This window comes from Triturus cristatus, chromosome 1_2, assembly GCF_964204655.1.
Source record: "Triturus cristatus chromosome 1_2, aTriCri1.1, whole genome shotgun sequence".
Classification (NCBI taxonomy): Eukaryota; Metazoa; Chordata; class Amphibia; order Caudata; family Salamandridae; genus Triturus; species Triturus cristatus.
In genome coordinates, this window is record NC_140580.1 from 1,120,713,602 (window position 1) to 1,120,728,702 (window position 15,101).

The 15,101-nt window shown below is 43.5% G+C and overlaps 1 protein-coding gene across 1 annotated transcript in view; it reads right to left on the bottom strand.

The window, feature by feature from the left end:
- MAPKAP1 (MAPK associated protein 1) overlaps positions 1–15,101 on the bottom strand; it is an 826,525-nt gene that overhangs the window by 368,995 nt on the left and 442,429 nt on the right. The window contains exon 7 of the mRNA XM_085613805.1: positions 9,335–9,444. Within this exon, the coding sequence (XP_085469931.1) occupies positions 9,335–9,444 (110 nt within the window). The remainder of the gene's footprint in view (positions 1–9,334; positions 9,445–15,101) is intronic.

Consider the following 15,101-nt stretch of genomic DNA (forward strand, 5'->3'; position numbering starts at 1 on the left):
TTTTAACCTAAATCTGTCTTCTAACGCGCCAGCCCTGCCTCGTGGTAATTCCTTTAGTGCTACCAACGTCCCTTCATAATTCCTTGGCACTAAAGATCCGTCTTATCGACCATGTGGGATTGATCCAAACTGCCTTCAGTAGCTGTCGATTCAAGTGCAGTTTGGAGTGAGCTGCAGATCGCTGTGCCAGAGACACCTTCTGTAGCATGCTAATGTTCGACGACAAACCCACCCCTTCCACGAACAAATGATGTCATCAATACAGCTGTCACCATAAAGGACTTCTCGCCCACACCTTGAACTCATTACTAAACATTCTTAAATCAAAGTAGTAAAGAAAAATATAAAGAAGATGATAAAGAAATGGAAAAGTTAAACTTTGAAATTTTGCTTCAAATATTAACTGATTAACCTAGAAACCATTTCCTTTTAGAATATGAATAATAATTTGCGTTCATATAGCAGATGGCACCCTGGCACGAGCCCACTGCGCTCAATATTCTGTGCACGTTCCAAAACTAACAGACAGCTGTATGGGTGTTAGGACTGAAGCAGATGTCATCTTCAAGTACATGCATGACAGACTTTCCCAAGGTGAGAAGGAAAACACAACTGCTACCCAGAAGGAGGTGGACATTGTGAAGCTTCGGCAGCATAACCATGTCAGGTGGTTGAGCTGAGACGGCCACTAGACTTCCCTTCAATTACTAAAATGCACATATTATTAAGACTCACGTATTTTAAAGTGCAGAGAACTGTGAGCAGAGAATAACTCTGAAGACTGCTACGTATGAAGCAAATGTTCTGTAGATGACTTATTGCACCCCAAAGCATGAGAGCCGCCTCTGGGGCTGTAAGGGCGGCTGCACGAGAGCTGGGGCTGTAAGGGAGGCTGCAGGCGAGCTGGGGCTGTGAGAGAGGCTGCATGAGAGCTGGGGCTGTAAGGGAGGCTGCATGAGAGCTGGGGCTGTAAGAGAGGCTGCACGAGAGCTGGGGCTGTAAGGGAGGCCACATGCGAGCTGGGGCTGTAAGAGAGGCTGCATGAGAGCTCGGGCTGGAAGGGAGGCTGCATGAGAGCTGAAGCTGTAAGGGAGGCTGCATGCGAGCTGGGGCTGTAAGAGAGGCTGCATGAGAGCTGGGATGTAAGGGAGGCTGCATGCGAGCTGGGGCTGTAAGAGAGGCTGCATGAGAGCTGGGGCTGTAAGGGAGGCTGCATGAGAGTTGGGGATGTAAGGGAGGATGCATGAGAGCTCGGGGCTGTAAGGGAGGCTGCACGAGAGCAATCACTGGAGCTGTAAGGGAGGCTGCATGAGAGCCGCCTCTGGGGCTCTAAGGGAGGCTGCACGAGAGCTGGGGCTGTAAGGGAGGCTGCATGAGAGCCAGGGCTGTACGGGAGGCTGCATGAGAGCCGGGCCTGCAAGGGAGGCTGCATGAGAGCCGGGCCTGCAAGGGAGGCTGCATGAGAGCAGTCACTGGAGCTGTAAGGGAAGCCACATGAGGGCTGCCTCTAGGGATTTACAGGAGGCTGCATGAGAGCTGGGGCTGTAAGGGAGGCTGCATGAGAGCCGGGCTGTAAGGGAGGCTGCATGAGAGCCGAGACTGTAAGGGAGGCTGCATGAGAGCTTGGGGTTGTAAGGGAGGCTGCATGAGAGCCGGGCTGTATGGGAGGCTGCATGAGAGCCGGGCTGTATGGGAGGCTGCATGACAGCGGGGCTATAAGGGAGGCTGCATGAAAGCTGCCTTTGGGGCTGTAAGGGAGGCTGCATGAGAGCTGGTAAGGGAGGCCGCATGAGAGCTGCCTCTGGGGCTGTAAGGGAGGCTGCACGAGAGCAGGGGCTGTAAGGGAGGCCGTATGAAAGCTGCATTTGGGGCTGGAAGGGAGGCTGCACGACAGCTGGGGCTGTAAGGGAGGCTGCATGAGAGCTGGTAAGGGAGGCTGCATGAGATCTGCCTCTGGGGCAGTAAGGGAGGCTGCACGAGAGCAGGGGCTGTAAGGGAGGCTGCATGATAGCAGTCACTGGAGCTGTTAGTGAGGCTGCATGAGAGCTGCCTCTGGGTCAGTAAGGGATGAGAGCGGGGCTGTAAGGGAGGCTGCATGAGAGCTGGCTCTGGGGCTCTGAGTGAGGCTGTATGAGAGCTGTTTACAGTAGCACATTGTGGATCAGGGAAAGGCATTGCCCGCAGTTAAGGTAATATTTGTGTCCATGTGTTATTATTGTTCAAACTTGCAGTTATGGTTCATTAATGCAAAGCCTTTACTATTAGGGTGAGCGCTCAAAGTAAATGTTGTAAGCTCAGACTGCACTACAGACAGTGGTTCCAGTATAAAAACGTGTACACACGTTTTCAATGTTTAGTAATATGAGGCTATGTATAATGCTCCCAGAATACTGTCCGATTAGATGCAAATATTTGCAGAAGCTGGAAAGCAAGTTTGATGATTCTTTGCTTTCAAAACAAAATGTTCACAAAAAAATGCAAAAACATTTCGCTAAACTGCTGTAAAATTTTAGGTAAAATTTCTTTACAGCATCATGTAATAAAATGTGTTGATGTATGCCAGTATTTCCCAAACATATTCATAATGGAAAATCAGTGTAACCTGTTTTAATATGATTATGGAAAACATAAACACAAACAAGAATTGGTAAAGCCAGTAGGTCTGAAATTGTTGGTCAGCCTTTTGCTTTTGTCAATGCGTGACTTGTTTTGCATGGTTTTTGTAAAACCTTATTGGTGTGGGAGCTGCCGGGCCCTCACCATTATAACAAACATTGCCAAAAGCAAAAATTGTTTTGGTCTCTCTCAAAAAGCACACATTGCCACGTAGTTCCTGGCACTGAATAAAACAACTGTGTCTCGATATGCTTCTTGTGACAGAACAGAATGCTGTCACTCACAGGGAAGCTAGCCTAGAGACAGAATTGTAATAAACACAAAATGTCATGCTTACACCAGACCTAATTATGGGCCCAATTATTAAATAAAGTCTCAAAAGTGCACCCATGTCCTTGAATTAAGTGCAGAAATATGGCTTTCGTGAATTCACAAGACTTTACAGAAGTAGGCCAAGAAATAGTACTCCTAGAAAATATTTGTGAACTGCATTTTAGCATGAGTATATATGCAGGTGTAGATTTGAACATTTGAGTGTTTGCAAGTTTACTTTCCCTCCAACCACTTTTTTCCCAACTCTGGAAGACGTTTTGTGTCTGCCATTGTCAGGTGTACATTTCCAACCTCTCTCAGTATGGCACTTTACCTTTAGAGAAGAGTTGGTGAAACCCCTAAAACATGCAAGTTAGTAGGTTTGCACAGACTCAAAAGGGCATTCCAACCCTGGAAATGTTGCTTACTATTACCTTCAGCCCCAGTATGTAGATCTGCAGAAACATGGTAACATAAGAGAATTGCTAATTGAAACCCTACTATGGTATGAGCCCTGGCATATTCAGAGAGGCTATTTCAGAGCTCTTATATAATGAGACTGCTGCCATAATTTGTCCCCACATTACATTGCACAAAAGGGACAAGTGGATTTTGTTACAGGACAAGTAGATTTATGAAGCAACCTGCCGCCTGTAGATATTTTATTAAATTCCACACCCCTGACTGATTAGATTTTCATGCATCTTAGAGACAGCAGGCAGTATGGAGATCGGTCTAAAGTTGGCCAGTTGTGTTCCGTCCATCAATGGTTTCTTTAGCAAGAGAATCAGTTAGGCTTCTTTCCAGCAAGACAGAACCATGGCCGATTGAATCAACAGATTAAATTAAAGGATTGAAGATGGGATTAATAGGGTTCCCAATAGCTGCTAAAACCTGAAGGGGGCAGGGATCATCTGCTGAGCCTGCATGTCATATCAATATAGCTTGTTCAGACTTTACTAAAAAAATCTGAGCAAATTAAAACAGCTGATCTGTCATCGTCTGCAAGGTATCTGTGGATGTAATCTCCAAATAAGTGGGAACCATACTGGACTCCAGGTTGGTCACCATTTTAACAATCTTATCCTCGAAAAAAACTCAAGAGGGCCTTGCGCAGTCTTGCAGTTGCCATAATAGGCTGTGAGAGGGACGTAGCTTGGAGACAATGTTGACAGTATTAGGGACTTCCTGTGAATTAATTCCTGCAGAGAGTTTTCAATCTGAGAAATAGGTGGACTGAGCCGGTCTTACTGACCCGTGATAATGCTTCCTTCTCCTTATCCTCCAGCAGATAATGCTGTTTCCATTTCCTTCCTAGATGTTTACACTGTTTCCTTATTGCTGCCAACTAAGGAGAAAACCAAGGGACAGGAAGGCATCTCGGTTGACCACTGACTTTTTTTGGGGCCACCTTACTTTCCATCTACAAAAGTCACAAATTTGTGGCCGAGGTATCAGCCTTCACATGACCACTGAACATAGGATAGGAACTCATTAACAATGATTCCATCTAAGATACTTTAGCTGTCGCCAAGCCTCGATAGTACCTGGGGGTGGCCCAGGCCCCTCTATCCTTAGGGGTAATCACAATGCCCCACGTGAAATAAATTAAAGAATGGTCTGACCATAAGATTTATTTTAACTTTTTGAACTATAACTTCTCTGTTCAAGAAAATAATGTTAAGAATATGTCCAGCCCGATGAGTCGAACAACGGACAAATTGAGTCAAATTTAAAAACGTAAGCTTTTCCAAAAGAGGGCTTGCTTAAGCATCTTTAGCATTATCTATATGTATATTAAAATCCCAGAGGAGAGGGAAGTTAGAGAAGTGTAATAAATGGTTCCACTACACTCCTAGAGTGGAGTTAGATGCTTTCCCCCATCTAACTCCACAACAAATAACTTGCCTACCTTCAACTTGAAAGAAAAATTGCTTCTACCTTGGAGGGACACTTTCAGTTTTATTGGAAATGACTGCTAGTCTACAGCTCATTCAAGACAGCACATGCACAGTCTGTCAAGAGGTTTATTGAAAACATAAAGGGACTTGAAGGCCGCCCATTGCTTACTATTGGCTGGTTTTCCTGGCCTGATTCTTATTCGTGCCCCAGCATGTTTGTGTTTTGTTTTTGTACCTGCTATGGAGCAGGGACAAGATAGGTTGTCATAACTGCTTCCACTGCCTGCTTTTTTAAGAGTTTCTTATTTTCTTTAGTTGAAGGCACTCCATAAGAGTGTATGTTGCCGATGTGTCTCCTTTGTGTACTTTGATGCCAGCTCTGTTGCTCGTCTGCTTCTCCACACCCCCACCATGCTGCACTGTGCTTCTCCCCATTGTTTTCCCAAACACGCCCTTCTTCTCTATCACCAGTTGCTGCTTCCCTTCGCCAGTGCCCTAACTACTGCTTGCGTCTGCCTCTCAACCTACCCCTGTTCCTTTTGTGCCCCCACCCCGGTGGTGTGTCCACATTCCCCCTTCCCCTGTGTTGCGTCCGTGGCCATTGTTGCTTACACTCCATCACCCCACGTGCTAAAAAAAACCCCAAAAAACATTTGTCTGTTTCGGTTTGTTTTTTGTTATTGATCCAACTTTGATCGAGCCTGCGTCATTTTATAGGTGCGGCCATGGGTGCTATATACAATGACATGGGTCCTATAAATATTGTTAGGGGATGACTCGATGAGCTGTGGAAAACTAAATCTAGTGTGAGTGAGTGGACCCTGAGTGTTAAGGAAGGAGAACTGTAGCTATGCTTTGTGAGAGAAGGCTCTAGAAGGCGGAGGTCAGGGGGGCAGCCTTTAATCGTAATGTGAGGGGCAGCCTTCAAATGTAGGAGATAGCTGTAAATGTAATGTGAGGGGCAGCCTTTAAATGTAGGAGGTAGCCGTAAATGTAATGTGAGGGGCTGCCCTTAAATGTAGGAGGTAGCTGTAAATGTAATGTGAGGGGTAGTCTTTAAATGTAATTTGAGGGGCTGTCTTTAAATGTAGGGGGTAGCCTTCAACTATAATGTGAGGGGAAGTCTTTAAATGTAATGTGAGGGGCAGACTTTAAATGTAATATAGGGGCAGGCTTTAATTGTAATGTAGGGGTAGACTTTGATAAATGTGAGGGGAGGTTTAAATGTTATGTGAGGTGAAGGCTTTAAATGTTATGTGAGGGCAGGCTTTGATAAATGTGAGGGCAGGTTTAAATGTTATGTGAGGTGAAGGCTTTAAATGTTACGTGTGGGGCATAGTTAATTGTAATGTGAGGGGCAACCTTTAAATGTAATACAAGGAGCAGGCTTTACATGTCATGTGAGGGGCTGGCTTCTATTGTTATGTAGGGGCAGACTTTAATAAATGTGTGGGGCAGGTTTAAATAAATGTGAGGTGAAGACTTTAAATGTTACGTGAGGGGCAGATTTAATTTTGATGTGAGTGACCGGCTTTAATTGTAATGTAGGGGTAGGCTTTGATAAATGTGAGGGGCAGGTATAAATAAATGTGAGGTGAAGGCTGTAAATGTTACATGGAGGGAAGGTTTAATTGTAATGTGAGAGGCAGGCTTTAATAAATGTGAGGGGCAGGTTTAAATATAACCTGAGGTGAAGGTTTTAAATGTTATGTGAGGGGCAGACTTTAATTGTAATGTAAGGACAGGCTTTGATAAAAGTGAGGGGCAGGTTTGAGTGTAATGTATATGTAATGTGGGAGTCCAGTTTTACTTTTTATGTGAGGGGAAAACTTGAACTATAATAGGATGGGCAGGGTTTCATTGTAATGTAAGGGAGACTGTACATGTAATGAGGCAGGTAATTAATGTAATATGAGGGGAAGGGCATTAATTGTAATGTGAAGGAGAAGGCTCTAAATGCAATTTAAGAGGATATGCAGTCAAAGTAGTGTGAAAAAACAGACTGTAAAGGTAATGGCAGGGAAAGGGCATGGAAGAACTGTGAGGGGGAAGGGGATGATGTAAATTTAACGGGTGTGAGGTATGTGAGGGAGCAGGTTCCATATCCAAAAAGAGAGCAAGATCTAAATGTAATTTAAAAAGGAGATCTAAATATAGGTAGAGGGGAGCTATACACGGGATGCATGAGAGGGGTTTACAAGTAAAGTGAGGGGATGAGTTTGTCATAAGGCGGTTGGTGCTGCATGCAGTGCGAGGGGTGAGGCTATGCATCATATGTATGCCCTGACATTTCAATTATGGGATGTCACAATCTAACCTTGTATTTAAGCCATGTAAGGTGCATACGCAACATTTTACTGTTAAGAAATCAGGAAATTACTGTCTATAATGTTCGCATAATCCTAAAGAACTAGAGTAAATAAAGGAGTTTGTTAAAACAAGCAAATCAGTGCAGCCTCTGAAGGTTTGGTAAACTGTCACAAAAAAGAGAACTTGGCACTCGCCTCAGCAAATGTAATATTGCACTGTTGATGACTGAAACAATAATGGAAGTTATTGCCGCACACCCAAATCATAAGCCATGGGAAAGTTTGCAGACGGAGGGTAACCGGCAAACAAACACGCGCTACTTATTACCTCCAACGCCAAGATGCGCAGTTATAATTCCGGAGGCATCAATAAATGGGCATTTTTCAGGCGATGTATCAGAAGGGATTATATCGAGTTATCTATTGGTTGGCCCGATTCAAGACTCAAATTCATTTACCAAGATACACATTCCTGAGACCTCCAATTATGCCCAAGAAAGCAAGTGGCTAGTTAAAGCCGTGGTGAGGCTTTCATGTGCTGGATAGCAAGGACGGTCAGGGACTAGCCATCCTTCTTATGGCTCAAACTTTAGTTACACAATTGAAGAGGAAGCAACTGAAGTCACCCACGGGCTTAGCTTAAGGAAACTGAGAGATACCACTGAACACGTGCACTTAAGAATTCGAATATATATTATTAAACTTTGAATGCAAGAAATGGGTGTACGATAACAAAACAGAACTACTATACAACCAGGTTTCACCTACCTTGATCCCAATCTCATTATCCCTCATGACTAAGAAGAAGAAAACAAAACCACACAAACCCACAGTCTCCAAACACCAACCGTATGCCGGTACATTGGCCTCGGCTCTTCATTCTATAAGGCATTACCTTGTCAAACTTAGATAAGGAGACTGAATCAAACATCCAGTTCTGTAGCATGGCACTGAATGCAGAGCTGTGCAGGTTTGTGAGGCTGTCAGTCACCACTGGGATATGCATGAACTTGAGAATGACTTGTCCAGCACAGTGATGCCGTTACATAAAGGGTAGACCCAATGGTACTGGAACCTGGGTAAAGTACAGTACAATAGGAAGTGGTCCCAGTAAGCACTATTTGAACACAAGAAGAGAAACTAACAATAAATCAAGAAAACATACAAACAACAATGAACTGAGAAGTGTTATTTAATCACACCCTCATTTTCAGCAAATGTTATCAAAAAATACATTGATTATTATTAGCAATGTGCCCAGAAGGAGAGAGAAAGAGGTAAGGGGATGAAGGTGAATTGTGCGGAATTGGAGTGTATATAGGGGAACAAAAGAATTGGTGCAATTCAGAGGATTAAAGTACAATATACAAAACGGGCTAATTTATTAAGCCACTGTTTACATGGATGGTCATATAATTAACATAAAGCCATGCAGTTTGATAAAACACAGTACAAGAATATCCGTTGTTAAGAGCTGGCATAAGGTAATCGTGTCGACGTTTCGACCCCAAGGATAAGTAGGTAACTGTCCACCTTACAGGGGGGTCTTCCTCAGGACTGTGTGGGGGTATTAGGGCACCTGAGAGGCCAAATCAAAGCGAAAGTAGGCACTGGGGCTCATTAGGGGGAAGAGTGTGAAAACTGCATCTCGTTTCTAGTCAACAAAGGAATCTCAATAAGCCAAATTCTTCCTTAGAAATTAGCCCGTTTTGTATATTGTACTTTAATCCTCTGAATTGCACCAATTCTTTTGTTCCCCTATATACACTCCAATTCTGCACAATTCACCTTCATCCCCTTACCGCCTCCTCTCTCCTTCTGGGCACATTGCTAATAATAATCAATGTATTTTTTGATAACATTTGCTGAAAATGAGGGTGTGATTAAATAACACTTCTCAGTTCATTGTTGTTTGTATGTTTTCTTGATGTATTGTTAGTTTCTCTTCTTGTGTTCAGTACAGTGATGCCTGCATTACCTCTGCACAACCTGGGCATACCGTACGCATGTGAAACCAGGAAGCCCTGTACTCCCAATGTAAACCATGGTTATGATATAACTTCCATCAACAATACCATGCTAAAGACACTCTACCTTATGTATGGGGGTGGAGGAGGTGAGTGAAGAACGGGAAGGCGGTAGCCCAGTAATCATGCTGCGGCACAAAGCCCGCAGCGTAGTGATGAAGAGTCCTACCTGAGCCCCGCTGAGATCCTTTTCTTCGTTTCAGGGCTTTCTGCAAGATCTCTTTCATGGTGACCTTCAGGCTGTCCACCTGGATGAGTGAGAATCCGTGAGCAGCATTGCTAGAAGAAAAGCAACAAAACTGTTGATTACCACAAGGCGCTGTTGGATCGGGCGTCAATGCTCCGCACTTAGACAATCACAACAGGTCAGCAGCAGAGCCAGGCAAGAGTTCTATCTGAGAGGAAGTTGTGCATTCAAAACAAGGAAGCGATCCTTACGGTGGCAACAGCGGGTTACAACCTTCCCCCATTACCCCTCGTGCTCTGGGGCTTTATATATTGGCGGGGAGCATGCTTAACGCGCCAGACGGTTTAAGAAAAAACAAAACCTTCACATAGTTGTGTAAAGTGAAATAACAAAACTCCCAGAGGGAAAATATACACACAAACAAAATCTTTATTTGGTAAAAAAAAAAAAGAAAGTTGAGTATGTACCCCAAGCTACAATGACGTTCATGCGTCTGAATGTTCATTGAGTGTGAATTCATTTTAAATTACGATTTTGAGCAGAATAGTGGATGGCGGGTTTTAGTTCATGCAGTTTTTTAGGGTGTGGCTTATGTGGCGAGTGGGTCAGAGGGATGGTGGGCCAGACCTTTGTGAATCCATCTGTCATTTACATTTTTTCTAAGTCTCTACTTATTTGGAGCTTAACGTTATTTACCATCTACTTCCATCTTTTGTCCAAAAATGCCAAGCTACGCTTTTCCGGCCGAATTAGGGTAGATTTGTACTTTAACTCAAATATAAAACTGCTACGATATTACTGGCCAGCAGCTTTTACAGTTAGTTATTTTACTTGCAAAACCTAACGACTGCTGCCAATCTTACTCTGAGAAGGAACTATGTTATACCCTTACTGGATTGAAGCCACGCCACTACTTTCAGAGCAGAGAGGAAGGCCAGGAATACAAAAACATCTTATGAGCAAAGGAGTCTTAGCAATCACTAAAAAAGTGGAATGTGAGGCAATACATATACTGATGCTGCAGATACGATTGAACTGTTCCTAGGTGGCATTCTGACTGAAAAGTCCTCTTGGAAGCCAAAGAAAAGTGAAAAGCTCCATGTTTTTAAATTTAGTGACTAAGTGAAACTCACAAAGTCGGTGATTATCCCGATAAAAGGCCATGGCCCGTCCTCTTTGACCACGCCAGACGCTGCTTTTGGTCACTTTCAGGCTTCAGCTCCAGACACAGGCATATATAATACTGCAGCCATACAATAAACGTCACAGAGTTTGTGGGTAATTCACAATTTTATTTTCCAGATGAACTTGGGGACACGTTTGGACTTTTTCAAAGAATTAAAGCCCTTTGGTGGAGGGCTGGTCCCCACAGGAGTGGTGTAGGCATAGTTAAAGGACTACTATCTGCTAAATGAAACAGCAGTCTGGAGTCTTGACTGTGGGTCTGAAATAGTAGAATGACTCCTACCTGCTGAGTGTCTTTGTATACATAAAGAGCAGTATGCATGGTAAAAGGACTACAAAAACATGTGTTTTCCTTCTCTCATGGGGCAGCCCTGCAGAGTACCACTCATTAGGGGTTGGACTAACGCATTTTAGTGCTGGTTTCCACATCACTGTACTAAAATATATTAGTCATGCATACAAAGCTCCTTTAGACACTGCAGGGATCACAAGGTGCTTCAAACAAGGTGCTTCAAACTTAATATGCGTGCAGTGCTTATGCTGTGCACTTCAGCTCGATTTACAGCTTAATAGCCTATGGGTGGCCTGGAGGACTTGTTATGGTGACCCAGTGCAGCCTTATACTATCTGGATATATTGATTCTGTGCCGCGTGGCAAAACCAAATTCTGTGCAGTCTGACGGCCCTCCCCAGCCTCTCTGAGACACAAGTGGTTGCTGCCAGTGGATTATCTGGTGGGCGGGCGGCTAGGTTGTGACAGAGAGCAGTCTGAACAAATAAGCAGCAAGCGATTGGTCTAGCCACAGGTAGATCCGGAAGTGCCTCCTGATGCTTTCATGTAGTAAAGAAACAAGGGGACCCCGATATGTGAACCTGGGGTAGGTAAATCTTTAGAAAACAGTGGTTCTGAAATGGCCTAAGAAGGTCCAAGGTAAGTAGTCTCCGTTAAGGGGATAAGGTCACAGTTGGGATAGATAATCAATATCTCAGGGAGCGATAAGTAATATGCACAGGGACATAAGAATCAAAATAACGTATGTTATTTATTTTATAAGGATTGTTAAAAAAGCAGGTGCTCACATAGATAAGTGACAAAAAGAGTGAAGTGAAAAAGTGAGGGTGACTTTAAAACAAACATCACATTGACAACATCTATGAGAACTCTTCAATATTTTTTTACAGATTGTAAGGAGGTCTTGTTGTAGGGGGGTCGATGGCATTTCGATCACAGTTACTCGAGATCATCTTCAAGACATAGAAATAGTGAGCGAGCTGAATCTAAAAAAGATATACATATATAGGGTCCCTGGTTATGCATATACACAGATTAAATCAGAGTTGGTGAATATTGGTGCTCCCAGTATAGAGTAAGAGGCGGTGGAGCCTCTTAAACAGTACATAACAATTAATCCTGTTTAAAATTGTGGCCTTGTCCCCTTAACGGAAACTACTTACCTTTGACCTTCTTGGGATATTTCTGAATCAGTTTTCTAAAACATCCTGCTGCTTTCAGGCTTGCCGCTGCAGATCATTCATCAGTCCAGGTGGCAACAAGACCAGATTGTTTTCCCCTTTATGCTGCTCCCACGCTGGCAAAGAGCTACACAAAGTCGCTCTCCAAAATGGACGAAGAAGAAGAGATTGGGCTGGGTGAGTGGGAAAAGTCAGAGTGCACCATGAGGTGGAGGGAGGTTCCGAATAGCCTCGGAAAAAAACAAATGTTTGATAATGTGTACGGTGCAAGCCACCATGTCAGTGTGCATGGTCTCTGTCCACTTGCAGCTCTAGTGAGACGGGATTGCTTAAGGGTGAGTGTTCTATAAGGGTTGGGCCAATGCATAAAAAACTCCAAATACGGATTTGAATGCATCACTTTTTAACGTGGGGGTAAAGAAGGTTTAACCTCAATTGCTAAAACAGAGGGGCTAACTGCCATAATATTTGCAAGGCCAAACCAAAAGAACCAAATGCCCATTAGACAATGACCTAAATGGTGTGACTGGAAACAATTATGTACAACAAAGTATACCCACAATGGTTTACTGCATGGTTTTAGTCAACAAATTGGTGATTTTGCGATTATCCTTTAAGATTGCATTGACAACTTTTCATTACAGGAATCCTGGACACTTTTACACCCTAATGTGAGAGATGACACTTTCACCTCTTGTGCCCACTCCATAAGTACTAGAATCAATAATTTGTTGGCATTGTTCTGCTCTACAATTAGTGACTCAAGCAAGAAAAGTTCCCCACAGCATGACGTATAATGAGGTCATTGATATTAGCATGGACTTGGGGCTTTCACGATCTCCGAAACCTCCTTGGAAACTCAATCTTTCTTTGTATAAGTCCACCCAGGAGAAACAAATACTTTGTTCATACATGGAACAATTTTTAAAGGATAATGAGCATTCGGTCACTAACACGCATACACGTTGGGGTGCCGGGAAAGCATTCCTGAGGGGTATATTATGAGAGGTACCGCTATTTCGAAAAAGCGCATGAACACCGCTTGAATTAAACTAAAAAAATTAATCTTAACTCTTACGGCCAACTACTTTAAATCATAGTAGTATTGAAAAACCTGCTTTCAACTAAATTTGCTCTCAACAATCCTTATACCTCCCATCCCAAGAAGTGCTTACTTCGGATTCGTCATCGTCATTACGAACGTAGTGAAAAGGCTGGGAGATTGCAGCCTATTACATTGACAAGAATCCTCTAGCGTGATCTCTGCTTTTAAAAACTCTACTGGGGTCTTACTCACCCATCTCTCAGAAATAGTGTCCCAATTTCAGACATTTGATGAAACAGTATATATATCCATAGATTGCTCAGAGTGTTCAGAGGAAAATACCTTTTTCTCCAAAATTATTCTTCCAAAACTAACAAAGGAACAGAGGGGTGAGCTGGAAGGGGAGACCACAAGTGATGAAAGTTCTTCTTTCTTTAGATGTGGAAAAAGCCCTGGACAGAGAAGAATGGGGTTGCTTTTTTCGTACTTTGGAGAGGGAGGGTTTTGACAAGGACTTCCTTACCTTAACTAGGGGTATGTACCACTTACCCACAGTGACCGTTACATGTGGTGGGTTTACGTCTCCTTATTTCAGCATTTATCGCGGTACTAAGCAGGGCTGCTCACTTTCCCCTTATTATTTCTCTTGGCTTTGGAGCCCTTGGCTATAACTATACGATCTAATACAGATAACAAAAGAATTGACAGCACTGATGGGGAAAATCAAAGCTTTTTATTATGCAGAGGATTTTCTTCTCACACTCTCATATCCACAATCCTCGGCAACTTCACTAATCTCTCAATAAAACACTTTTTCTAGTTTCTCTGGATATAAAATTAATTGGGCTAAATGTGAAGCTTTAACTTTGACTCCCGTTACTACTATCGCTGCCCTCAACGGCCTTCCATTAAAACGGCTACATTTGAAACTAAAACATCTAGCGAATTAGCTTCATGATTGACTGAACAATAGGATTGCTGATAATCTGAATCCCATTTTTGAGCAGAACACAAGAGATGTTCCACAATGGACACACCTCAATTTATCACTGTGGGGTAGGGTTCAGATTATAAAAAATGAGCACGATTCCTAAATTCAACTATATCTGCGGTATGATTACACTCTTCATCTAAAAATCTTTTTTCAAAACTTTGCAGTCCACTATCTCTCAGTTTATATGAGTCGGTGACAGATCTCACATGAGTGACTCAAAGTTACACTCATCAGCGACTAGAGGAGGCCTACGCCTTCCTAATTTGGAATATTATTGGCTTGCGCAACAATTGGCCCACTCTATTTACATGTTACATTCTCATAGGAATATACCACTTTACGTTATGCTTGAACGATACATATTCCAATCAGACACGGATGTGGTTATTTACTATACTAAACACCAAAAATTTACAAATCCCACTAATTCTATTATCTATTCTTCACAATAGGCATGCACATAAGATTACGAATACTCATATCCTTCTTCACTCTCAAGCCCCCTATGGAATAATGCAGATATTACATACAATGGGGCTGAACTCAATGGGTCTACCTGGGCTCGACATAAAATATACCGTATCTGTTGTGAGTCACAGGAGGGGGGCTCAAAGAACACTGCCTCCGCGCAGGGACACGTAACCGTCCGTGAGCGCCCTATCCCAAACTACAGTACCCAGAAGCCTAGGTGCGCTGACGTAACAACGTCAAGACGCGCCCGAGGCGAGGATTGAAGATGCTTCCGGGGCAGCAGAACGCTGCCGCTTACTCCATCCTTGAGGAGCTGTGCTGTGATCCAGAGGCGGGTAAGGGTGCCGTAGGCACCGCGTTTCTAGTCCTACCTTCTACAGTACATGCTCAATCTTCCGTGTGGCGGTCTGAGAGGTCCGCTCTTGGCTTTGCGAGTGTTCCGTTGCTAGGACCAAGTGCCGGTTCTAGGCGGGGCAACCTCCGTGAGCAGGTCCCCGGTCCCAGTAATTCCTCTAACAGTAGTAATCTCATGACATTGGGGGTTACTTGGAGTGCATGCTTACTTCATCATCCCTGAGTGG